Genomic DNA, 25,879 nt, shown 5'->3' with positions numbered 1-25,879 from the left:
CTAGAGGTATGCACGGCAAAATCGCGGTTGCACTACTTTGTTAAAGGGCCCAGAGCATCCACACCGTGTCATTTACTGGGTGAGATACGTTCACTGAGCTCCTGTGCGATCAAAAGTCATAGTTCGCATGCTAATGCGAATCTAATTTGCTGTGACTGAAATCAGAAAATGCCGTCATTTCAATCAGTTTCAGCATTTCAATGTTGTAAGATGAAAGTTCCCTAGATTTGGGCAAGTTTTTCTATTTCCCTAAACAAAGCTTAAAATCCTTAGATATAAGGAAATTTTTCTATTGCTGGCAGCAATGTTTCTAGCCCTTTGACTATTCTCTAGTTCAGTTTGTCATTCGCATTTTGAGCACACCGTCAAGTTTCCATAATTAAGTCTAGAGATCCATAGCTCCTAATCAACTGGTCATACTACCTCATACTTGTCGTGCCCCCACAGCTCTCTATGCCTTTCGCTTTTGCTCGATGTTTCATTATGGCGGCGTTTGTCTGCCCTTTCGCTTTGAGCACTTGTTCATGTTTTTCCACGTAACTTTTCCCCTCTTTCATCTGCATTTGTATTCTTGAATCATCTGGGTTTCATTTGACTGTGTTCCGACCAACTGATCATATGCATCAGTAAACACTATAAGGCATGCACTTCTTTCCACTGAACCTGAATACCAGAGCGTCGCCCTCCTTTCTACAAATGTCTGCCACTAGCTGAATATATTTCTGGCTATCCGCGAACAAAGCAATGTCATCTGCGTACCTTGAACCTGGAAGACATTCATCCACCTGCGCACCGTCTTGTTCATAGGAACGACTCCCTGGCCTCTTTTTCAGACGTTTCCCTTTCGGTATAGCTTGAGAAGGGGCAGTGCATAAACATAAATGCACGAGGTTACACATTGCCTAGGATAAAAAAATCCAACCACACCTAAGCACTTCTTATGAGTTGTGAATGCGAAACCATTGATGTCCAAGTGAACAACGCTGAGCAGTCCTTCGAGTTTTTCGCTGCAAGTAGTGTAGCAGTAAGTGCTGGCTGAGCGCGTGAGCAAGGAGCAGCCTGCAATGTCAACGCCGCATGCCACTGACGCGGTGATGCACTCTCCCATCACGCAGCACCTGGCGCACTAGCAACCCAGCAGGTATTCCCTTTTGCCCACTCTGCCAATGCCTTCTAATAGCCCAAGGCCTGTGTACTTCGATCCATGACGTTATGCTACCTTGCCCTACTTCCATAGAATCGAATGGGGATGCTTCCGAATAAGCCGCGGAGATTTTAACGTCACCGCTTTTGTCGCAGCGCGCTTGACAGGAGAAATTTCGGTCCAAGTAGCATGACGTCATAAAGCAGAGTGCACAGGCCTACTATCTAGGAGGTGCTGGCTCTCCGCTGCCGCCCGCGACCACTAAGGCCTCGCAAGCCTGCCAGCCCGCAGCGGGAAAGTCGAAAAACGCCGCAAGAAGACGACGCCGATTCCGACGGTTCGTCGACTTTGAGCCGCATTCCCCACCCGTTGACGGCGGCGTTACTCACGATACCGCCGTCACTATCCTCTACCGGCCCATCGAGCGCAGAGCCACGTTCCTGGCTCTCTCACGAGACAGTGTCGCCGCTCAGCTATCCGCCGTGCCGGGAGTGAGGCGTGTCCGTGTCAACTTCCGTCGCAACGTGGTGGCTGTGGACGTGACACGCGGTGCCGACTCGGCGCCCCTTCTCGAGGTGTGCGTCATTGGTGACGTGGCGGTGCGCTCGAAGGCACTGCACAGCAACTCCTGTGTGGGTGTCATCTATGGGGTCGACCCTTCTTTCGACGCCCGCACAGTGAGCGAAAACCTGGAGGCACCCGTCGCGGTGCTGTCGTGCTCGCGGAGTGGCGCAAACGTCACCGTCACTTTCGTCGGGAGCGTCGTGCCTTCGAACGTGCGACTCTTCAAGCAGCTACGCGCCGTTTGTGCCCGTCTGCCCCGGCCACTTCAGTGCGACCGCTGCGGCGTTTTCGGCCATGCCGGCGCCACCTGTTTCCGCGACGCCCGCTGCCTCCGCTGCGGTGACTCGCATCCTACAGGAGACTGCCCCGCTGAGAAGCCACGCTGTGTAAATTGCGGTGGTCGACACCTTTCAACAGAGCCGAGCTGTCCCGAGTGGCAGCGCGAGAGGAAGGCGGCCGTGTTGTTGTCTACGTCTGAGCGGCCCCTCTCGAGAAAAAAAGCGCTTGAGCTGGCTAGCGCTACATCGTGCGAGCCGCATACAGCCGCTCCGCCGACGTCTGCTCGCACGCCGCAGGGCCGATCCTACAGTGACGCCCTTCGTGGCCGCAACACGCAGACGGCCGCCCCTGAGCCGTTGCGCGGTTTACAAACCGCTCCGAGCAGCGACCCCAGGGACGCGCTCATAGCCGCTCTCGCGGCTGCACTCCGTGCCCTGCTCGTTCAGTGCCCAGCTATCGACGGCAACGTGCGACAGATGTGCGACGCGGCTCTCGCCGCGCAGGAAGCTCTGCTTCACCACGACTAGGCGCGTCACCGCGCCTCATAAGCGAATGTCAACAACTTGCCCACGCGCGCTGTTTGGGCAGCCGCCGCCGCGTCTCTTTCACCCTTCTTTCAATTCCCTCTCCCACTTGTGCAGCGCGGTTGAGGTGTCCTCACCTGAGAGACAGTTACTGCGCTGCACTTTACCCCAATTTTTCCTTCCAACAAGAATCTCTCTCTCTCTCTCTCCCTCGCGGAGCACTCGCGTCGAGAGTGAGAGTGAGGGTGACATGGCGTCGCGGAGACGTGCCCTCTCCCCTCACGCAACACCTGGGGCGGCAGCACGTGCTCCATTTCGCCCGCTGTGCTCCGTCGAGACGCAGCTCGTGACGTGGAGTAGCAGCCAATGGCAATGCGATGTTAGGTGACGTTTCAGTGCTACAGACGACAGACGCAGGATTTTTCGCTCAAAAGGCCATTTGACGCATTCGCATCAAAAATAAAATTGTGCGCCTAAGATTTGGCTACGTAGCATTTAATTAACAATGTGACAAGAACTTCACTTCCTGAATGTTTGCATTAATCTTAATTTTATTTCCGCATGTCTTGTAAGTTAGATTAATTGTTCTCTGTCACCAGCTGTCTGGGATATTCTTCTATTCCAGTGATTTGGCTGACAATTTGCCCGTTTAGTGGCGCTATCTCATAGTCACAGTCATTCACCGGGCAACGATGGCTAATTGAATGGCAGTAATTAATAAAAATTATTTACTGACAAAAGATGGCAATGAAATTGCATTCGCGCTTGTATGTTCAACTCTCTCCCATCTCTAATTTGTAAAATTTCACCTTTGTACTAATTTCCAAAGGCTCATCTTTATATATATTGGCGCCTAAGTGCAGCCTTGCAAATGATACATTTGTACTTCCTAGCTAGGTATACTTGATCGGGGCTCGAAGTATATTTCGTGAAAAAGGGCATAGAAAAAAGAAGACAGTGAAGTGCCAATTACCTAGGAAATCTAAGCACTCTTAAAAAAGTTCACACCCTTTTGGGTGTATTTTGTCCCCCGACAATAATTGCCATCTCTCTTACCTGCATTTCCTTTCTTTCACACTGTGAGCCTAGTACTTCCAAGTCACGAACGGCATATGCTTTATCAGCGTGACCTAGCATTCTCTACAGGAAAGTAGCGAGCGAAGCATTTTCAAGAAAGGAAACACAAGCAAGGCAGATGACGATTATTGCTGTGGGACAAATATACATCCCAAAGGATGCAACTGTTTTAAGAGGGGACCAAATTGCCCAAGAAGAAGTCCTTTTCGAATATGTTTGTATACTGCATTGACATGATCGAGTGCGGGGCATCAAATTGCTCTAGGAGATTTTAGCTAGTATGTATGGTCCTAATTTCAACATGACGTAAAAGTTTTAGCCTTCACAGTGTACAGGGTGGTCCTTTATAAAAGGGAACACGTCAGCGGGTGGCCTGTGCCCTGCGGAGGCAAGTTCCCTCAATAAATTTAGAGGTAGTGACATGCTTTCATCTTGCCACCGCCGCTGCTGTGAGGAGCATTAGGGGAGGCAGGAGAGAAGGTCTGCATCTCCGAATTGGTTGAGCGTGGTCGCGTGGTACTTTTCGCACCCCTTTCTCTATCTTATTTTCTTTCTTTCCGCGTCCCGGCACCCTCACCACCATGACAGTTGGCCGTAGAGTTTCTCCGGCGAGGCTTTTACAAGTGATTCGGATGTTTTGACTAAGTTTCCTAGCTAACCGCATCATTTAAGAACTCAGTTTTTGTTTTGTTTTATGTTAGGGATTGATTTTAAGAGCACTAGAGGTGCAAACGTGTACGAACCAAGCTTTTTTTTTATTTTACGGGCTACGAAGCTCAAGCATGAGTAAGCTTATGAACGGGTGCTATTCTCGGTGCTCGTTCAGATTTGTTTTCCTGATCGCGCTATCGTAAACTGGTCTACGAAGCTATGGAGTGCGTAGTCAGTGTCCAGTCATATATCGTTCTAGAAACTTAAGACCAGCTATTGTTGTAGTACTGAGAGTGCGTAACTTTGACAGTCCATGCTTTCGTTAGGCAATGCAAGTGTATTTTTCAAGGACAAGCTGTTCACTACCAGTGCAAATTATTTTGACTATTGTGAGAAGGCTTTCTCCGCTTCGCCGTTTCGGCAGGATAAAGTGCATTAGTTTGTTGGCTCATGTTGACCTAATTGGTACTGCGCAAAGGGGGAAAGTACTCATTGATAGAAACTATTTCTATGTGTAACTTTCGTCCTTGCATACACTTTGTTCACAAATTAAGTACAGGTTCCACTATGATGTTTTCGCTTGAGAGCCAACGGCACCAGTTTGTCATAAAAGCGGAGGACCAGTTTCACTGCATAAAGAGAAGCCAGCGTCATGACGAAATTACGAAAATAGCTGAGATGCTCCGCGTTAAATTTGCACGTTTGTACATGACGCTCACGTTATTCGGGCGAATATATCCTGTGCCTTGCGTTCGGTCATCATGGTACTAAGATGATTAAATTACGAAGATGCACAAGCTGGACACATGACAGTCCATTCGGTACACGCAAGTACACACTTGCGTACTTCAAGCAGCGCAGACACAGCCAAGTTGTTGAATCGGCAGCTACATAGTGCTGCACACACGCTAGCACATCGCATTTGGCATGTACCGGCGAAACCTTCATCGTAGCCCTTTCACGCCGGGCAAGTGTCTTTAGAAAGCCAAATAAAGAGCCTGATCAATTCAATATAAATGAAAAATAAAATAAAGTACAATGCATGGCCTTAGACGACCTAACACTCAAACAAAGCTCTGGTATTTATTTAAGCATTGTGTACATTACGCATACGTTATTGGCTAGACAAAAAATTCTGAGTTTGTGCTAGTACTGGACACTAAAAAGAACTGGAAGCAGGCAGCCAAACCGAAGCGTGGAGTTATGCACTGAAAAATCACAAAAAACACCTGCTTCCGCCATTTTCATAGTGTTCCATCATCGCTGCCAGCACAGCACACAATAATCAAGCCTTAACTGCGCTAAAAATTCATGCGCAAACACCCAACAACAATTTTTAATGTCTCACCTCGTGTAACTCTATGGGCGGCTTCCGAGCGAACGGCCAAACTGCGAGGGTGAGCTACGAGAGAAAGAGTGAGCTGCGAGAAGGTTAGGAGATGGAGAGGCAGGGCGAGGAGGAATGTCGCTACCTTTAAGTTCTATTCAGGGACCTTATGCGGAGGCTGCTTAGAGTTCCAGCAAGTGGCAGCAAGAAGCAGCACGTCCGCTTGTGGCGTCATCTATTGGCAGCCAGGATAACCAGGCATGGCCGATAGGCAAGCGCCTGCTAGAATTTGCAGGAACCCCCCCTCGCATGACTGTTGTGCAAGATGCGGGGCCTACAGCTCAACGTCTGCTGCTAGCAAACAGCGTTGGGTACGCAAGCGCACTGGAAACGTGGAAGCACCAACATAAGCCCGGCAGTTATTCGGTAGTCTCAGCGTACCTACATTTATGCATAAGCATTCTAGGGCTACTTCCTTCGGAAGTCTGTCCATCCGTCCGTCCGTCGGTAAAGTGTGACACGATGCACTGCATGCATAGGTATACATGAGGTCCTACGGAGGTATATATAATGCCTTATGACTACGTATGACTACAGAGATTTATGATTATGAATATATATAGTGAGTACTGAGAGGTATAAGTTTACTTAAGGTTAATAAAGACTACCAAGATTAGTTACGATGAAATTAGTTAAACGTAACAACGATTAACTGAGGGTAATTAAGCATAGCGAGGCTAACTAAACTCAATTTATGGTAAAAATTTAGACTAATCTAGAGTTACTAAGGTTGAATCAATGGAGCCTAATAAAAATTATTAAGGGTACTTTGAGATTAGCGGGTACCTTAAGTAATCTTAATTATTAATTACAGATACAAACGTCTCCGTCATAACTTTAGCTAAGGCTAATAAATAATTAAGCAAATGTAGTCATTATAAAAATAACTAAATCTGCAATATTATCAAAATAACTACGTTTATTTACCGAAGCTAAAGTTTCACCTGAGTGCACTTGTCTCCTAAACCGCTCCGAATCAGGTGAGGTTTATTCACGCTATGGGGCGAGTGGGGAGCCAGAGCTTCGCACCGCAAGAAAGTATGCAGAAACTCTACTGGAATTGTGAAAGTGTGCATAAGCCTACCCTCAAATCTCAACTTAGCCCACTGCCAAATTTAAGTTGGCCGACATCTGCTATAGGCTTCCCCGCATTTTCTGTGTGTCCTATGTATCTCTATGGTTATTCTCTGTAACCATTTTTTTATTCTTCATTACCGCTTGCAAAGCTACCAATCATCTGCATTTACACTATATAATCGCCATCTGTCTTCCTTGCGTTTCCTTTCTTGCAAATGCTGCAGTCGTTACTTTCCTGTCGAGAATGCTCTGTCATGCTGATAACGCGCATGCCATTCCTGACTTCGAAGTAGCGTGCTCGCGGCGTTAAAGAAGGGAAATGCTGGCAAGATATATGGCGATTATTGTTATGTGGCAAATATATACCCCATAGGGTACAGCTGGTTTTGGAGTGCACGCCAACTTAGTGACCCAAATTGTATACTAGCTTGGGCCACGTGGTATCTGCTCGTACTCGGGATGCTGTTGTGGTCGTTTCATCGTCGTCTTTGCAGCTTCATCTTTCACTATTGTCATGCCGCAGTTATCAGGCTGTCAGCGAACCATCGTAAGTGATGACAATGGGCTTCCAGTTGTCGTCATGAAGTCGCTGTCGCATTGCCTTCGCCGTACAATCGACCTCGTTGCATCAGTCATAATTATGTTGTCGTCATTCAATGTTGATTATGGCGCTGTTATCATGCAGTTGTCATTGCGTCGTCGTCGTACAGTTGTTGTCATACCTTAGTCGTGAGGCTGTCGTGGTCGTTCCATAATCTTCATTCCAGTTTCGACATCCGATTCTCGTCAAACTGTCGTACTCTCATCTCCATCCCACTATCATCATGCCGTCGCGTCACGCAGTCACCAGTATACCATCGATATCATTTCAGAATCTTTACCCATTGTCGTCATACCACCGTCATCTTCCCATCGATGTCATTCTCTTCGTCGGTCACGACCATCACGGCGTGACAAGGAATGTATGGCGAAGACGTAGTAATAACGATGGAATGCACTTTCGCCGCAGCATCGTCATCATGTAGTCGCTTTCGTGTTGTCATCGTCATAGTCAGTGTTGTCATACGAGCAAGCGAGTGCGAGAAAATGGGCCGATCATGGATACAGTGTATGCCTCCTGTAAATGAAGTAATGGAAATCTCAGGATGACCACTGTAGATTGTAAATAAATGTGTCCTTCAGCCATGTCACTACATTTCTTGAATGCTATTCCCATTAACATTGAAAGTGATCGTGAGTTGGACTCTGCCGGCATGTTTCTCCCTTTCGAACCTACTCGACATCATCCAGCTGAAAGAGCGTGTTTAACGAAGAAAGTCCCTCTCCGTCATTCTTGCAGGTCGGCGACGCTGGGGAATACCATTGCTTGGCGAGCAACAAGTTTGGCATGGCCCAGGCCAACCTCACCCTGTCTGTCCTCACGCCGCCTTCATTCGACGAGCCACCTGCCGATGTCGTTGCACGTGAGAACGAACCTGTGACGCTTAAATGCGCCGCCAGTGGACGGCCGGCGCCCACGTATGCCTGGCTAAGGGTAGGGCAGGGCGCAGTCGAAACAAGCGCCTCGCCCAACGGAACGCTCCACATTTTACGGGCACAAGGCTCTGACGAAGGCCTCTACCGGTGCCAGGCGAGCAACACACTTGGCACGTCCACAGCTATAGCCCGCCTCCTCCTTCAAGGTAACTGCAAACCACTGAACAGGAGCATCGTGACTCTGTTGTGGGTCTGTAGACGGTGAACTCATTCCCTCAACTATTTCCTGCGATTTATGCGCTCTTTGACATCATCTCTTGCAACAGACATGAACATTTGCTCGCACAAGGAACAGCGGCAACATCTGCTCTTCCTGTCCACGTGGCTATTAGTCAATAGTATACAGTGATCGTGCGCCACCATGCAAAGGTTAGCTCAGCTCAGTGGCTCAATTATATTTCTGGTTTATGAAGTTCTCTTTAGACGTATACCGGGTTATTTCACTGTTCTTGAAAACGCGAAACTTCGCACCACACCTTGTTCAAAGTTGCTTTTGTGTAGATGCCTTGTATAATGCTACAATCTTGCCATCAGCATAACCACTGTTAAGAACACGTCTATACAACGCTACTGTAGCTGGCTGCAGTGTCGTTTAGCAGCACGACACAAAGGCAGCCATAAATGCAAACCTAAATGAATTGTGGTTTCGCTTCGAGACATAAAGGGAAGCTGAAGAGTCTGTCGAATTCAATAAGACGCTCATATACGGATGCGGGAACCTTATAAACCATGAAGGTAAAATTTTGGGGGGGATTTTTCACTTAGGAGCGACGCAATCGTCGGTTAAAATTGCGCTGTAGCTCCGCCCCCCGTCGAGCGCCGCGCGCTGCTGCTGACGCTGACGATGCGAGCGGAGACCGGAAACGGCGGCGTAGTGACGTCAACACTGGTGTTCCGCTCCTTCGCAGCCTCCGCGACCGTGCCTGACCGGGCTTATTTCTGCGTGCGTGCCGTTCTAACCTGCTTCGCTCGACCCTACATTCCTTTATTTGTGTGTATATATAGGAGTGGTAGTTGACGTGCGCAGCATCAATTGAACTTGTAGGCCGATCATGCCGGCGTTCTGTGCAGCCTACGCTTGCACGAACACCAGCGGCCGCGACGATGTTCCGATGTTCTATTAGTTCCTGCAAGACAAGAAGCTTTCAGCTAAGTGGGAGGCTGCTGTGAAGCGAAAGAACTTCAAGCGCTCAAGAACAAGTGTTGTGCTCTAACCACTTCCGTGACGATTACTACCGGAGTTTATCAATAATGCGTGCTTTGGGTTTTCCTAAAAAAGAAATAGTAGGCACGCTGAACGGAAGGTGCATGTTTATCGCCCACCCTTGACGGAGGTTTCATCGTCAAGCGCCGCGAATTTTCTTTTCGCACGTGTGTTGTGAAACAGTTTGCATGCAGCTACCTCAACGCAGTGCAAGAGTAAAGTTTGCATGTTTTGGAAAGCCTGCTCACGCCAAGACGCTGCACTCCCCCTTCTCTCGCACACATAAGAAACCGACCATCTCACGTAGCCGACGGAATTCGCTGGTTACGAGTAGCGTGCGGATGGCGCGCTGATGAAGGTTCTATACTACACGTGCTACAGCAGCCGGTAAACTTTTCCCGCGTTTAAACCGTCTGTGTAGATTGCCGACAGCTTTGGGGCAGCGCACAAATGTTGAAGATCGCATCACCGCTTACGTTCTACGAGGAGGCATGCAGGAACATAACACTACAGTTTTTTGCCCGGAAACGTACTCACTGGAACGCTGAATGCAGCTTAGCAAAAAACATACTCGCCAAAGAACATTTCCAACACAAGGAGATGCTAACACTTTGCCTTCGTTCGCGTGGAAAGCAGTGCTTGCACCAGCATTTTTTGCTTCTTGGAGAGGCCGGCTCTTCGCAATCGGCTCGTACATGTAGTATGTACAAGTATGTACGTACGTGTAGTATGTACAAGTATAAACCCCTTAGAAGTGATCTTGCACGTGACAGCGACAGCGCTACAAGCGAGGCGATGGCTGTCGCGTTCACTCGTCGTCTGCAAGCCGAACTCCACGCGAGCGACGGCTTTGAGCGACGACTTCCCGGAATGAGGGCAGCAATACACGCGCCGAAACTAACGTGACGCATGCTTATCAATTTAAGTTGATGTATTTTACTGAAGAAGGAGCATAAACTATTTCTGAAGGTCTTGCACTAGGTTCTTATTCTTGCACGTGTAAAATTCAATAGTTTGGTCGTTCCGTGCGACAAACAGCAGTATTTGAGTTATGTACATCCAGTTTCGGCTTCGCACAATTGGCTAGTCGCTCATAGCATTTCCGGACGACGAGCGACGAGTTCTAGATTTCTAGAAACGAGCGATCGAGCGACAACACCGAGCGATTTGTTCAAGCGACGGCCCGTTTTGTCGCTCGAAGCCGTCGCCCGTCACCGTCGTGCGCAAAATCGCTCTGGCAGAGTTTGGACTTAACGCCGAACTCCTCAGGGAAACGCAAGCTCTCGAAAATTTCCATGACCGTCTCAGCAAAACACCACCAAACTACTTTGCACCGTGCTTCGTGTGTAGCGGCAGCAGTCGGTCCGGACGAACACCATTGTTGACGTCACGAGGCGCCCGACCAATCACAGGCGGAAACGAGGCGCGCGAGCTGGGCGTGTCTGCTGCTGCACTTTTCGTCGAAATAAAATATGTTTGCGCTTTCTTTCACTCAATTTCGATGCGATATTCGAATTCAGAGAGTTGAAAACCACGGCGTACTGCTCTTCACTCATTTTTTCTAGAAAACCTTTCAGCTTCCCTTTAACGACTGTCGAATATCCGACCTAAAGATGGTGTTTTTTTTTTACACATCTTGAGTGTGGGGACCGAAACTAACGATTTCTCCCCTTAGTTTCGCTGCGATTCATGCAGACAGCGGAAATAAGCCGCGAACTCTGACACTACTCGTTGCGCACTGCAAGTCTTCGTTTGCGCCAACAAATAATTGGTTGCGTTTATAACTGTAAGTTGCATTGAATGTAAGGTCGCAAAAGGTTCAGACGATAGAGAAGTCAGTTGTAAAGCATATTGCAATGTATCGCAATACAGTGCTATTAAAGTTTTATTTAGTCCATCTCAAATACGGAAGGGCTTCTCATGGCACATGGCATCACACAGCCTCTAGTGCAAACTCAAAGTAGCGTTAGCAGTGGGTTTGAAGGGGCTGGTTTGTTCGTCATAGGAATAAAACAGAAACAGCGAGACACAGGACGAGCGAGTAAAGAGCGCAGCACAGAGCGCTGACTAGCAACCAAATGCTTTATTTGCAGAAGCAACATATAAAGATATCATTGAAGGTGATATAAAAGAAAAAAAAAGGAAGGATAAGCATTAGTCACTGAGTTAATCCAGCTCCTTTGTTGATAGCACGAGGGATGCAGAGCTGATGCATGCGCCGCCACTTGTAGATACGGAAAAGGCCTCCAAATATTTCCCCGAGCGTGCTCTTCACTATATCTTCCTATTTCGCATTTCTTAAAGATCGGAGTGCACCCACACGTGTTACAGTGGGCAACCAGATGACTGTACGGGTTTCCTTTCAGTGAAGCGGCATGCTCACGCAGGCGGTCATTAATGCACCTCCCCGTTTGCCTGATATAGCAACGTTTACAATCGAGCGGGATTTTATAGATGACCTGCATCGTAGAGTCAACGAACCCGCGAACATAATTTTTTAGCAGTTTTTTCGCATGATAGTATCCACCCTGTTGACTATTTTGCACAATCCGCTCTGTTTATTGGGGGCATTGCACATAACGTTCACTCCAGCCTTAGCCGCAATTTTCGTAATGTTATGCGAAACACGATGTACATATGGAATGACAGCAAGCCTAGATTTTGAAGGCTATGACTGCGTAGTTTGTTTTCTGACGTTCTTTAACTCTTTTACCAAGTCACCAGCAAAGCTGTACAACAACGCTGGTCGGGTAGCCTGCTAATGTTAGTCGGTTAACTTGTGCTGAAAAGCTCTGTTCAACAGAGTGCTCGCACAAATGCGTGAGAGCAGCTCGCAAACGTGCCTTAGTGATGCCTCGTTTTACGAGTTCGGAGTGTACGGACGAAAACGGGAGAAACCCTTTTTTGAGCGAGCCGAGTAGCTCCAGCACACGTGATGAGGCTTAAAAGCAATTTCAGTGTCTAGAAACCTTAAACAATCATTGATGGGCTCCTCCGTTGTTAATACAAAATGCCTCATTACCTCACTGAAAGCGTCTATAATTGTCTTGGAGGTTAACTCCATGTCACAAGTTTCAACTGGATAGAATACTAAAAAATTGGCAACAAAGCGAAATATTCCTACGGTTTTCAGCTGTAGGCAAGCAAGCAAGCCCTTGTATAGCGTGTGAACAAAATGTCGCCAAGTACGGGTGCCAAGCATGAACCTATCCACACTCCGTGCTTTTGAATTAAAAGCTTACTCATGACAAATGAAGGCGGATTTTAGGTAGTAGGCGAACATTTTCACGAAGCTGCCAACACTTGTTCCACAAGCATTTTGAAACTTCACTACCTCCTGCTTATTGATGCAATCGCCAACTTTCTCTGAAATCAGGTTACTTGGTAACGAATAGTACAAGCCTTTGACATCAATTGAAAAAGCGCGGGAGTTCGGTGGGCACTCACTTTTTTTTTTCGAATAAATTTTTTATCTTTTTATTTTTTTTTATTGCAGACATAGAACATACAGAAATACCAAAACTGGTTGGACCCATAGCCACAGGCTAGTTCCGGGTCCAATGAAAAATGCAAGAAAGTAGACACTTTATGTGGCTTCCGGATGAGGAAAGGGTCGTCCACTTCCAGATTTCCCAGGGTTTTTTGTTGGAAAACACCTAGGAGTAGCTGCCACGTTGCCTGCTTCGACACAATCACACGGAAAGGAGTTTCCACTTTATGGGTTTTTACCGAGAACACAATCAAAGTTGCACCTTTTGAACTCCTCACAGAGGATGCCAGCTTGGTCAGAACCCGACGACTCGCACAATTTGGCTGCTTCGGCCTTCACCTTTGCTGGCTTGACTCCACTTGCGTCCTTGAAGCGGCTGCTCAAGGCTTGGTCAGCCCTGAAATAGTAGGTCGCTGCAGGGGCGACTATGAAGCCACCTTCCTTGTCCGAAAGGAGCAGCCTCAGGTTATCGTCCCGGAGTCAGGAGACAACAGAGGCTACTTTCTCGCGTTCCTTGCGTGCATTGGGTCGCCCTCCAGGAAGACAATCGAGACACTCCTTGATAACAGGATTCTTTCCTGGTCCTTAGCCCTAGAAGCTGCGTTTGAGACCAAGCAGATCGTTTCAAACTTGTCCATTTTCTGGTGTGGGCAGTACTTCGGCCCCAATTTGAGGTACTGCTGTACGTCTTCAGGAACGCGGGTGTTGTCCAAAAGCACGACGTCTTGTCCGCAATCCTTGGAGGTGGGTTTCTTCTTGCATAACTGGAGCAGCTGCTGACGTCACAGGAATTCGGCTGTCTCACAAGCGAGGCGCAGATCTTGGTGAAAAATGGGGAGGTGCATTAATGATCGCCTGCGCGAGCATGCCGCTTCACTAAAAGGAAACCCATACAGTATTTGGCTGCCCACTGTAACACGTGCGGTTGCACCTCGATTTTTAAGAAGTGCTAAGTACATAATTGGACGATATAGTGAACAGCAAGCGCAGGAAATCTTTGAGGCCTTTTGCTTATTCACAAAGGCGAGCGTCTTTCATTGCCATCTCTCTCGCTTCGCTGTCGACTGTCGCCACAACTGGTGCCATAGCTGCACGATGTCAGCGACACAACACCTGTTTTTCTGTTTGCGCGCCGCTTGTTGCTCTCTCCACCAGCCGCTTGCTTTTTAACTACTTGACTAGACTGCATTTTCTTTATTTTTTCAAGGCCATCGCTCAACAAGCCACTTCATGCTTTCGCCTAAAAAATGGAAGCTGCTAAAGCTGTGCAAGAAGAAAGCTTCACTTTAAGTATTGCCACTTCTAACTACGATTATTTATATGATCGCACTGGTCTGGCTCACTGTTTCGCTTTTGTTGTTTCTATGGATACGGACAAAATTTGTTGAAGAAGGGGAGACAGTTGTTGCGGGTATCGCTTTAGAAAAGCATTGGGTAATCCGTCGGGCCCAGGTGATTTCTTTTCATCAAGCTGTAGAAGTAAGTTAAGAATGCTGCATTCTGTCATGACAAGGTGAGCATGCGGGAATGGTATTCCGCTTGATTGAATTCTGAGGCAGAAGCACGGGTGAACACGGACTGGAAATAGTGATTAAAGGCGTCCTCCATACAGTTTGCGTCATCTGTAATGGCTCCGTCTATTTCCGTTTGGTCGATCGAAGCCCCCAGTTTTGCCAGGTAACGCTGTAAGGTTTGGGGGCTCAATCCCATCGCTCGTAATCAGTTATCAAGATTGGAGTAGGGCATGAATTAGAAGGTAGCTTGCCCATGCCGTCGTCCAACTTATCCACGCTGAGGACGTTGTTGAAGGGAAGGACTGCTTCTCATCGAGAACGAGGAATATGGGTTTATTTACAGTATCTACATCAGGACGTTGCAGTTCATCAGTCTAGCATGACTGCGAGAGAAAGTACACTCGAGCAGCCGCACAACAGCGGTTTCTAAACACTCGGTCCTCCCTCGATCCCAAGGTGAGGGAAACGTTCGACCAGTCATCGCCTCTCTGCACGAGGGATTACACACACACACACTTCCGCACAGGTTCACGGTCCTCAACCGAGGTCAGGCGGTCGTCGCCTAACTCAGGGCTTATGTCAGGAAAGGTGCCTTTTATTCCCCGAGCTGACCCCCGCAGCGCAGACGGTTGCCCATTGTCTTGCGTATTGAACGGCGCGTGGGAAGGGGCCCCGAACTACGTTCCCTCGGGGACTCCCCCGTTCGCGGCAGACCGGGTAGGCGGTGTCGTGTTCCGGCACAAAGCCTGCTTCGTCGAACTCATCTCGGCTCCTGCGTCGGAAAGTCGAGAACGTGCGTATTGTCCTCCGGACACAGTCGACTTAGTGACGCTGTGGCTAGAGGGTTGCGCCGGCCTTCCGGGAAAAGTTTGACGCCGCTGTCGCAACCGGCTGGCAAAACTTGCACGTCAGCGGGCCGCTCTTAACAACGCCAGAACTTTCTTGGCTCGTGTATCATAAAATTGTTCAGCGTATTTGTGAAGAAATTGCTTCTTGCTGAAGAGATTTCTGCTCCGAGCATTTGCGAAAGCTCATTTGTGAAGCTCATCGACGTTGGATTTTTTACGCATTCTTTGTAACCTTCTTTTGAGGGGGATAATGCTGCGTGTAATCCAAAGTGTCTTCCTATTTACTTGCTTTTTTATTGTTGGGATAAATTTTTTCTCTCAGTACGCTACTATTAGTTTCAGCTTCCACCATAAGTCATTCATGTTTTCAAATCCCGACTGTAAATATCCCGACTTGCTGCGCAGCGGTGGCGTAGAGGTAGAACACCCGCCTCGCCTGCAAGAGGTCTGTGGTTCGAATCCCGGTGCCGCGCAATTTTCCAAGTGTCTCGGAAATGAAAACAAGATCAAGAATGGGGCTTGCTTGCTTTTGTATACGCGTTGGCTCACTAACCAACTGTGTTAAAGAAAAACTAAACATAACTTCAGAAGCATTTCACAACTACTGTGCTCGTTTCTACCAATTGTCAGATTTCCCCAGTCAATCCCCGTTAAGTTGCAGTCACCGACTAATATAAGCTTAGTACGCTCGTTAATTTTACGGCACAGAAAGTCGTGCAATTCAGCAAGATAGTCAGTTGATGCACTTGGTCGTCGGTATATGCCGCCAACAAACACCAACGTTCCAGTGATAGTGATACTGCACCACACGCTCTCGTGATTGGGTATTCCTTTGTATTTATTAAATTATAAGCCCTCTTTACCAGCAATGGCAACGCCCCCTTCCCGGCTATCGTGCTCGAAACGAACAAGAGAATATGAATTGGGAAGCACTTCTGAATCGTGAATGTGAGAATGCAACCAGGTTTCGGTGATGACAATTATATCGGGGCTGTATACCAGCGCTATTGCTTCAATTTTTTTTTTTTTATTGACAATGCTCCTTGCATTCATACATAATAGCGAGAGTTGAGGTGAATTTGGTCACGAGCTGGAGTGACTGTTTTCATAAGCCACATGGTTTTCGTGCTTCACGTGTGTCCTATTATTTTCAGTGCTATTCCAGGCATACAAATCGCTGTTTATCCTCACTTTATCAAATATTAGCTTGACCTTGTCTCCTCTGGTACGATTTTCTTGGGATGAACGCCATAGTTTCCGGCGCATCTCCCGTAATGCTGGTGAGAAGTCTTCCGAGATTGATATGGTTTCACCTTGGAACTTGGAACAGTTTCGAAGAACAGACGTTTTCTCAGTGAAATTGAAAAAAATGAAGAATTACTGGGCGTTCACGTGCACTACGTTTTTTGCCGATACAATGAATCCTTTCAATAGATTTAACATCAACTCCAAGAATGTCCTTCATGATGTCATGTATCACGCGTTTTTCCAATGTTGCCGGACTTTCGTTGTCTCCCTATTTAAGACTGTATACGATTAGATTGTTCCGTCGACTTCTGTTTTCCACATCTTCCAATTTATTGCCTAAGCGAGCCATCTCCCGATTCATAGTGTTAGTAGCTTCCTCGCATTGTAGAACCTTTTCGTTATAAAGCTGGAGAGAAGCAGGATTTGTCTCTATTTCTGTAAGCCTGACTGGGACACTCTGTAGACCTGACTTTAACTGATGTGACGTCTTAATTTCGGTAACAGCGCTTAAAATTACATCCAGTTTGTCTTGATCGGGCCCTGGGTTCTCTTCAACGTCACCACTATGCTTTAGTAACACGAAAATAACACGAGATAGGTCGACAGAACACTGGAAAAAGCATTGGGGACTGCGCAGCACCAATAATCCAACACAGTTACTTCTAAAAGGACTGCCACAAAATTGTTTCTCACCAACCTGTACAAAGCAGAACGCAAAATTCAGCATCGTGCGCCGTACGGTGCCGCCGAGTCCACTGAAAGGTGCGGCTGGTCGATCCATCATTTTATGCTCTTCTGATGACGTGATTCACCGGGCTCATGCGCAGAACGATGGGTCCATTGAGCAGCCCTGCGCAGCTGTCCTCTTGCGGCGGTGCTTTCGGTAGGAAAACGCGTGCATCGGTAGTCAGCACGTGATTGTGCAGGCACAATGCTGTTGGTGCCTCTGTACATGGACGGGATGCGTAGTCGGTCGGTGGCAAGGAACGGCCATGGGCGGATCCAGGCAGCCACAGGAACATCTGTACAAAGCAGAACACGAAATTCAGCATCGTGCGCCGTATGGTGCCGCCGAGTCCACTCATAGGATAGGATAACTTATCTTTGCCGTAAAAATACATGTATACCATTTGCAAACGGTAATTTCACTCTGCATCGGAACCACCAGAGCTGCCGTTCAGGTTGCTGGCCGCTTCATCCACATCCTGGTTCCACCACAGAATAAAGAACCGATGCGTCAGCCGCGCGAAGTCGGCGCGGCCTAGGCCAATAGCGCGTGGCGAAACTGAACGCACGATCTGTAGAACAGCGGCCTGCGATCGCGCCCAAGGAGAATAAAAAAACTGCTACAGTGGAGGGAGCGCCCGTCAGGTGAAGCCGCCGCGTCACCATCTTGTGGAGGGCAAAAGCACGCCAGTCGCCGCAGCTTGCGTTTCGGGCCGCTTATCTTGCCCTTCGCGATGCTATGGAGATCCCAAAATGTGCAAGTGCATTTGTGTATTTTTAGGAAAGCTGACGTACAAGCAGTTGACATATTAGCGTTATCCTTTTCAATTAAATAAGGTTGCAGATTAGCATTGCCTTGCTCGAGAATAAAGGAAAGTTTTATATTAAGGCTAAGAGGAAACGGGCACTGCCAAAGTTACGAGACCCTCCATGCAATGCTCATGATAAAGCACCGGCAACACCTGATGATGATGGACATAGTAATGAATAATTATGTTTGTTTCATGTACTATTATTTTTCATGCTACATTTTCAGCTTTTAATTGATTTTTGATCTGACAGTTTTCATGATTGATCAATTTCTACACTGCATTAAATAAAGTGAATAAACACTAGTTGTTATGCGAATCCTTTTTCTGTTTTGCAGCAGCTGCGTATTCATGTTGATAAAATGGGAAAATTCCCTAGTACTCGGATATCTGCGATTCAGAGACCTCCAATATGGCTCACCTCATAGTCCACAGTGTTGCATTAAAACTTAAAAATCCGGTAAATTGAAAACCATTGGAAAAGTCGGTGAACAGCGCTGCGAAGTTTTTGGCAGGCCGTGCCTCGCGCCCCACATGGCCGCCACTAGCTTCACCGGAGCCCATAGGCCGGTATAGGCCACTTTCACACCAGCAGTTTTTCTTTAACCTCCTTGATCGCACCCCAGCTCGTCCTCGCAGCCGCTTCCGACCATCTGCTGTTATCGCAAGCATCGCGTTGAAGCACACACCTATTTTGACAAGCACGCTGTGTGCGTCTCTTTCCTCAACCATCCTGATCATCTGTATCTCTGTCTGATCAGCATTTTCGTTTCGTTGGCAGATAAACTTTGTGTCCCGCAGCGGGCGTATATCACACACATCGAAACCCAAGACAGGCAGAAATGTGAGCCACAGGCATTCGCATTTGACACTACGCTCGACTATGATGCCGATCAAGTGCCAGCCACTTCGACTCTCCCGTGTGCCACAACCAGCCGCACATCCCGCGCGCGTGCTCTCGTATTGCGTCAGTCTAAAGTATGTAATCTGCGCATGTTGCAGCGAGCCAGTTGTGTTTTTTTCTCTCATGAATCTGCGAGGTGCCTTTGCGCCGGTACTGGCGGAAAAGATGCGTTAAGCATAAAGTGTGCTTGCTGTAAACACATTTGCGAGAGCCAAAGATTGTAGTCTCTCCGAAAAACAACAGCACTGCCGTTCAATCGTGGGACTGCACAGTACCAAACTTTGGGGTGCGTTCATCATGGGAGGGAAAAAAAATAATATTTTTTCACGACTAATTTGAGGGTGCGTTCATTACACGAGTAAATACAGTAATTACACGAAGAGGCTTGTATCACCTCAAGCATAGCCAATTATCATTGGAAACATCCACCCGCAGAAGAGCTGTTGTACTGATCTGGACGCCAGGCCATGCTGGGATAATTGGGAACAATGCTGCGCACGAAGCTGCCCGAGCAAGTATCAACCGGGAGAGTCGCTTGCGTCGCCCATCTCTCCCCGGACAACAAATTAACAAATATCCGAAGAGACCCAAACAGAACTATGCCGACCTGAACCAGATCAACAAAGAACAGTTTCCCAATACGAACAAATGGGAGATCAAATGACTACTCGCTGAGAAATCCTTGAATGCTATCGAAATGTTCGTTACTAATACTCTCCTCCTGACAAATCATTAAACAAGCATCAAGTAACTACGTGGAAACTTCTACAAACAAGCACTTTCCCTACACCGCTACCCATGCGCTGAATACACCCAGAAGTATACTCTTCACACTGTAAGACATGCAATACACCATGTGCAGATCATATTATATGGACATGCTCATCAGCTCCTAACAATATCAGAGGCTACAGTGCTCAGCGAATGCCCAGAAGACAAGCTCTGGGCTCTCGGGCTGGCTGAGGACACTGCTATAGTTCAAGGCCTGGCCTGTGTCTGACGTAAGGGGGAGCTTTACGGGACTAGCCTCCCGGCCCCTCCGATCCCCTTTCGAACCCAACAGAAACTTTTCAATAAATATGCTTTATCTGTCTCTCTCTCCCTTCTAATTTTTTTCTTCCCATTCTTGTGAATCTCGATGGCCTTTTTTGTTTCCATTCTTTGCATGCAATTCACTGTCTCTGTTTCTCTCACTTTCTTTTTTATGACTCCTGGTTGTGTATTTACACTTTTCATTACCCTGTACTTTGTGGCCAACTACCTTGACCTCTTCCTCCCTTCTGTTTACCCGCTCTTCTGGTACATATACCTGTGCACTTTAGCCACCCATTTATTTTGATGGGTGGCTTCTGCGACTTCAAAAGATTCCCAACCCATGTTACCCTGCACTGCCTCATTTGTGCTTTTACCATGGGCTTCCAAAGCTAACCGGCCTTCCGATCTTTGGTTAACTTCCAACCCCGAGAAGATTTCCAATTTTAAGAGCAGGCGCATTTGCGACTTGACGACGTCTCGCAGCAACAAGAAAAAAGAAAGAAGAGCACATATTATTGCTGTACTTTAAGTCGTTGCACGTGCGAACCTATAAAAAACACAACGCGGCTTGCATTAAGTGCATACGAATGTGTGGTACGTTTTCTTATGCGCAGAAGACCTTCCCATCTAGTTTCAAAGCGTCCTGATCAGTCGCCATCTTGTTTGGAGAGCAACGTAGCCTGCATCGTTCTTGACTTCGATGCTGTCTTTGCGGAGCTATCTCCTTTGATGTCTTCATCGGAGATAGAACGAGACTTAAGATGGCCGCTGTCATCTTAGCCGTCTATGGCGTGTATTGGAACATAACTAATAAAGGGACAGTTCGGGGACCTCGGGCAACATATGTCTTATCGCTTAAATGCCAGATGATGCGTCCATAATCATTAGATAAATCAGTACTCTTAATTAATGTTAGGCCCTATATACCACTGTTTCTTTCTCTTCACCTTGAGTACTACTTATTAACCTGAATTGACCACCAACCTTGTGTTTGGTGCTCTTTGGCCAGAGAATTCCCTTGTGCCAAAAAAAAAAAATCTACTACTAAGTCCCGTCGCTGAACCACGAAGCGGTGGTCATTCATTTATACGCGTATAGATGAGGTATGGCTCGCAGTATGACATGCGTGTTTAAGATAGCTTTTTTTTTTTCTATTGCTGACTGATTTTCCCACCACTTCACGTTTTATGGCATCATAAAAATTGCAGGATCACCAACACGTCACTACTAAAGGTGTCGCTGCGACCATTTATTTTGTTTAAAAGGGCGCAGGATGCTTTTTCTGGCAGGCTTCAAGCACAAAGTGGTAGCAAAATTGATATGATGGTGGCGAATGGATGGTGCGATGATCACATATCGCGTGCTAGACAAGTGCAGCCAGGGATCTTATTACAGCGCAAAGACTACATTGCAAAGTCGAATGCTTCTGTACATTGTTGAAAAATGAATCCCAGCATTTAGGTCAGCGCTACAAACTCGAAATAGTTTTCAGAGCATGTACACGACGTACGCGCACATGCAAACACGTGGTGGCGGCTAGTACACGATGCAACGCGCCATCCGCACAGTGTCCACCGGGAGGCGACTCCGCTCGATCTTGTGCCCTGAAGCTGCAGGGAATCCATTGGCACCCTTTAACGTTGCAGATCCATTACTGTGGCTAATACTATAATAATAGTACTAACTAATCATATGAATAATAAAATAATAATAAAAAGTCAGTTTCGCCGCAAGGGCGAAGCATTGGATTCGATAGCAACACATTGGAATGTTATACGAAGTAAGGTTAGACGCGGTATGCTGAATGCAACAAAGATACGTAGTGTTGTGAAGACTGCGTTTGAAGTATTTCCTGGTGCAGTGTCACAACATTGCCATGTCTGGAGATGCGATGAAGAGGGGCAGCTGAACACACGTGACGTGAGTCACATGTATAAAGTAGCACACTGGAACGGGCGCAGAAGTGAGCATGGAAGTTGCAGTGTGAAAGCGTAAAATGCCTACAAACGTGTTCGCCGACGTCTGCGGGCGAAGTGAAATGCGCCAGGTCGGTAAGTGACGCAGGTGATTGTGGTATTGGTATGGCTATAATGTCCGTAAATTCATAGCACCGTCATAACACAGTAAACACAATTACGTGTCGTGCATGCGGTTTCACGTTCTACCACGCGCTTTTAGGTACTGCCATGCGTATCAGACTTACGCAAGCAAAGTCTAACGGCACCCAAGTCGGCCATCGTGCATGGGCGGTCGTTTGTGGGCGCTGTGTCGTGACACTTTCTCGGCACACGGCGTCATCTGCGGTCACGCGATTGTGGCAGAGATGATTGCATATACAGCCGTGTGCAAGGGACAAAATTGTTTACCGTGTAATGTAAGGCGTGTGGACATACAATGCGTCACTGAAGGCACGCTTAATTAGGTTTGCCTTGCAGCGTGAATACAGTGGTCCATGCGCAACCAGGTGGATTTGAGTTCGTGCGCGTGGAGTTGAACATGCACATGAAAGCGCATCAAGAGTTGGTTATTTCCTCGACGCATTGTCACATCATGGCATGTGATGTAGTTATACTGATAAGACGCAGTGAAAGGAGTGTCGCAACGTAACTGTGTTGTTATTGTGCAGTTACGTAAGCAGGGAGCATCACATGAAGTCCCAGTTTCGCCCAAAAGGCGAAGCACTGACTGTGATAGCAAATTAGTGGACAGCAATAATCAGTAAGGATAGTACTTTTATTGGCCGTTTAATGTTGTAAACACAGGCATATTAAGTAAAGTAACAAGCATGGTGTCACGTGTGCACAAGCAAACATAAACACAGCTCACCCGATGACCTCGCAAACAAGCTGTCAAAACGCTGGAGGGAGTGAGCATGGCAACAGGAGTGAGCCAACTGACCTTCGTGCATCTGTCGCTTCAACGCGAACGAAACATCGATAGCGCAGCGCATGCGAAGCCACCGGCACTACGCGCACTCTACAAACATCACGGCCGTGCCGTAAGCAGCAGCCGCTGGAGAAGAACCCCCCCCCCCCCTCCCTCCCTCGCCGTGCCCTCGTGCCTCGCGTGCAAAAGGAGAGGGCGCGTTTCCGGCTGGCCTTCCTCGCTCAGGCACTGGAGATTGAGCCGTGTTCGCCGGCTCACCCTCGCACCCTTTCACTCACACATATAGCATACGGCGCGCGGCAAAGATATAATTGGCCTTGGACTTAATACGGCACCTCACGGCGACAGCGACGGCAATTACAGAAATGCACCTAGAGTGTATATGTAATTGCTATCTTAATAATAGTGTGTTTATGGGGAATTTAATACAGTAATATTCAACATTTTTACACCTGCGTCGCTTGTGTATACTTAATAATGTGTCTGCATAACTTAGGTACCCAGAAGCGTAGACTGTTGGGCCAGTTGGTGCATCATGTAGTGTCGTTGAACGTCTGTCTGTCCACTCGGTTTCTTCCCGCCCGTATTTCCGCTCAACGACACTACATTAGGTACCCACTTTTATGCAATACCCCTTTTGTTAGAGGTGTTACGGAAATGAAGTTAAACGAAATTAATTTTCAGCTTATGCGCACATACACGCAGTGGACGGCAAATGGTCCGAGTGGTCGGAGTGGAGTGAGTGCAACTGCGACGGCCTCCGGAACCGGACTCGACGCTGCGACTCACCGCCACCACGCAACGGCGGAGACGACTGTATCGGTGAAGCGCTCGAGACACAGGCGTGCAACGAGACGGCTACGTGTCAGCCTGGTTGGTCTCGCACTCCTCTGTGTACACGTACGACCGAACACTGGCCAAGTTCATGCCCTAGTTTTTCACTGTTACCAGCTGCCGTACCAGCTTAGAGCTGACAGTATTGCATTAGCTATCGAAACGACGCACTTCATCTAAGATGAGCGAAGCACCACAGTTTTCAGTTGCACTCTCTAGCACACGAATTTAGCGCAAAAGCCTTAGAGCACCCTGAACGCTGCTGTGTATCCAAGCGTATGATAAAATTTATGTCAATGTACAAGTTATTATTGTTACAAAGTTAATGTTTCCACCGTGGAGACAGGAGTGCCCGCGTGGAGTTGATGGATATTCTATGATGGCGTGTTTACAAGGAACGATATTACCAGACAGTACCAATAGGACAGGTAACTGTGCATGGAGCGGTGTTGGCCTGGATTTCATTTATACAGAGTGCACAAAGCATTAACTTCCGCGTCATGCTGTGAGGAAGACAAAGTCAATGTAGAAGACCACTTCCTATTTAAGTGTGAGCTGCGTCTGAGCTCGCTTTGTTACTATAGAGCAGATGACGTGCTCTCTTCTAACAATTAACGTTTTACAGAGTACAGTAATTAAACACTATAATTTAGAAGCTCAATAAAGTGCTGTTATATCACCGAATATGTAGCTGCACGTTCAGTGTTCGTCACACCAGCCTGCTGGCCACACAGTAATTTTCGCTCACCTTAAAAATGCTTCGTAAACACTGTATTTCTTGAATATTGAGCGCCGTGAATACTTTTTAACTGACAGTGCGACTTCAGTCCCCGAAGCACCTGTGTTACATAACCGGTTGCCGAGTCACTTCCACGAACAAAAGTGATGCTGCAAAAACAGGACCACCACTTGAGGAGTGTTATGCGATATTGATTTCGTGCTTCGGTATCAGATCGTTATCATCGTCTTTTATTCCCTGAAAGGCACCTGTCGGGGTATTACATACGAGAGAGGGTTACAGTAGACAATGGAGAGAAGAAAAGCATGCTTACATATGTCTCGCAAAAGCTCAGGCACAAGATTTCTTCGAGAACATGTCCAAACTAAAAAGTGCGTAGAATACAATGCAAAAGCTAATCAGTACGAAAAGTCCCTATACGGTACTTCTTTGTTTTTCGTTTCAATCGTACAGAAGTTATAAAATCACCTACGACAGGTAGCATAATTGTAGTCATTCAACTGGGTTTCTCGAAGTGGTGGACATTACTTGCACGAGATATCAAAGTACAAGATGGTCTAAATATCAAAATTGACTAATTACCATTTTAATGAATTACTTTACGGCACATACTGCAATTTAGGAATTGCACGATGAGTTCGCAAGTTAGAGGTCCACAATTTGTTCCAAGTGTATCCACTTGGAACAAATTTTCAAGGGGGCACCAGTTTCAGGATATTTATTCCCATTGTGCACAATGAAATACATGAACGTTCCAATTACTTTACTGATTCAGTGCATACAGCGGCGTTTCCTTAAAAAAGTAAGTGGTACAAAAACAGTGCATTTTTAGGGCTAGTTCCATGGCGCATATCTCAAAACCTGGGCCATCCTCGTTCGAAGTTGATATGCTTTGCAAGCTCACCGGCTACAATTCCTAAATTTCAATATGCGTTGTAAAACAACTAATGATAAAGCTAATTGTGATTTTTCTTAAATAGTTCATTGTGTATTTTGATTTCTCGTGAAGGTATTGTTCGCCTCATTGAGCAATTTAGTTCAAGGACTAGAAGTATGCCATATGCCATAGGCAATTTTAAATTTTGTGTATTGTCTAAAAAGAACATGCGGTATACATCACGAGTCGTAAAAATACACAGCATAACGTAAAATTTAAAGCTTTGATTATCAGACGATTGGTAAGCAGCTATTTAAGCTTGAGGAGGTTGCGCTTGTTGGTAATTCTGTCTGGTAAATTGATCCACTCTACGATGCAAAAAAGATTGGTTAAAAGAAGACTTTAGCGCACACAAGCACTGGCGGCTGCAAGAGTTAAAAGGTGATGAGATGTGCGGGTCGGTGGGATAAGAAGCTTCTACTTAGTTGTAGGAATGCTTAGTTGTAGGAATTTTACGTTATGCTGT

General features: G+C 47.1%; 1 protein-coding gene across 1 annotated transcript in view; it reads left to right on the top strand.

Annotated features, from left to right (window-relative positions):
- LOC140214368 (hemicentin-1-like) overlaps positions 1 to 25,879 on the top strand; it is a 65,847-nt gene that overhangs the window by 10,285 nt on the left and 29,683 nt on the right. The window contains exons 3-4 of the mRNA XM_072285747.1: positions 8,043 to 8,385; positions 23,609 to 23,776. Of these exons, the coding sequence (XP_072141848.1) occupies positions 8,043 to 8,385; positions 23,609 to 23,776 (511 nt within the window). The remainder of the gene's footprint in view (positions 1 to 8,042; positions 8,386 to 23,608; positions 23,777 to 25,879) is intronic.

This window comes from Dermacentor andersoni, chromosome 1, assembly GCF_023375885.2.
Source record: "Dermacentor andersoni chromosome 1, qqDerAnde1_hic_scaffold, whole genome shotgun sequence".
In the NCBI taxonomy this organism is placed as follows: domain Eukaryota; kingdom Metazoa; phylum Arthropoda; class Arachnida; order Ixodida; family Ixodidae; genus Dermacentor; species Dermacentor andersoni.
This window is presented reverse-complemented; position numbering and strand designations above follow the sequence as displayed.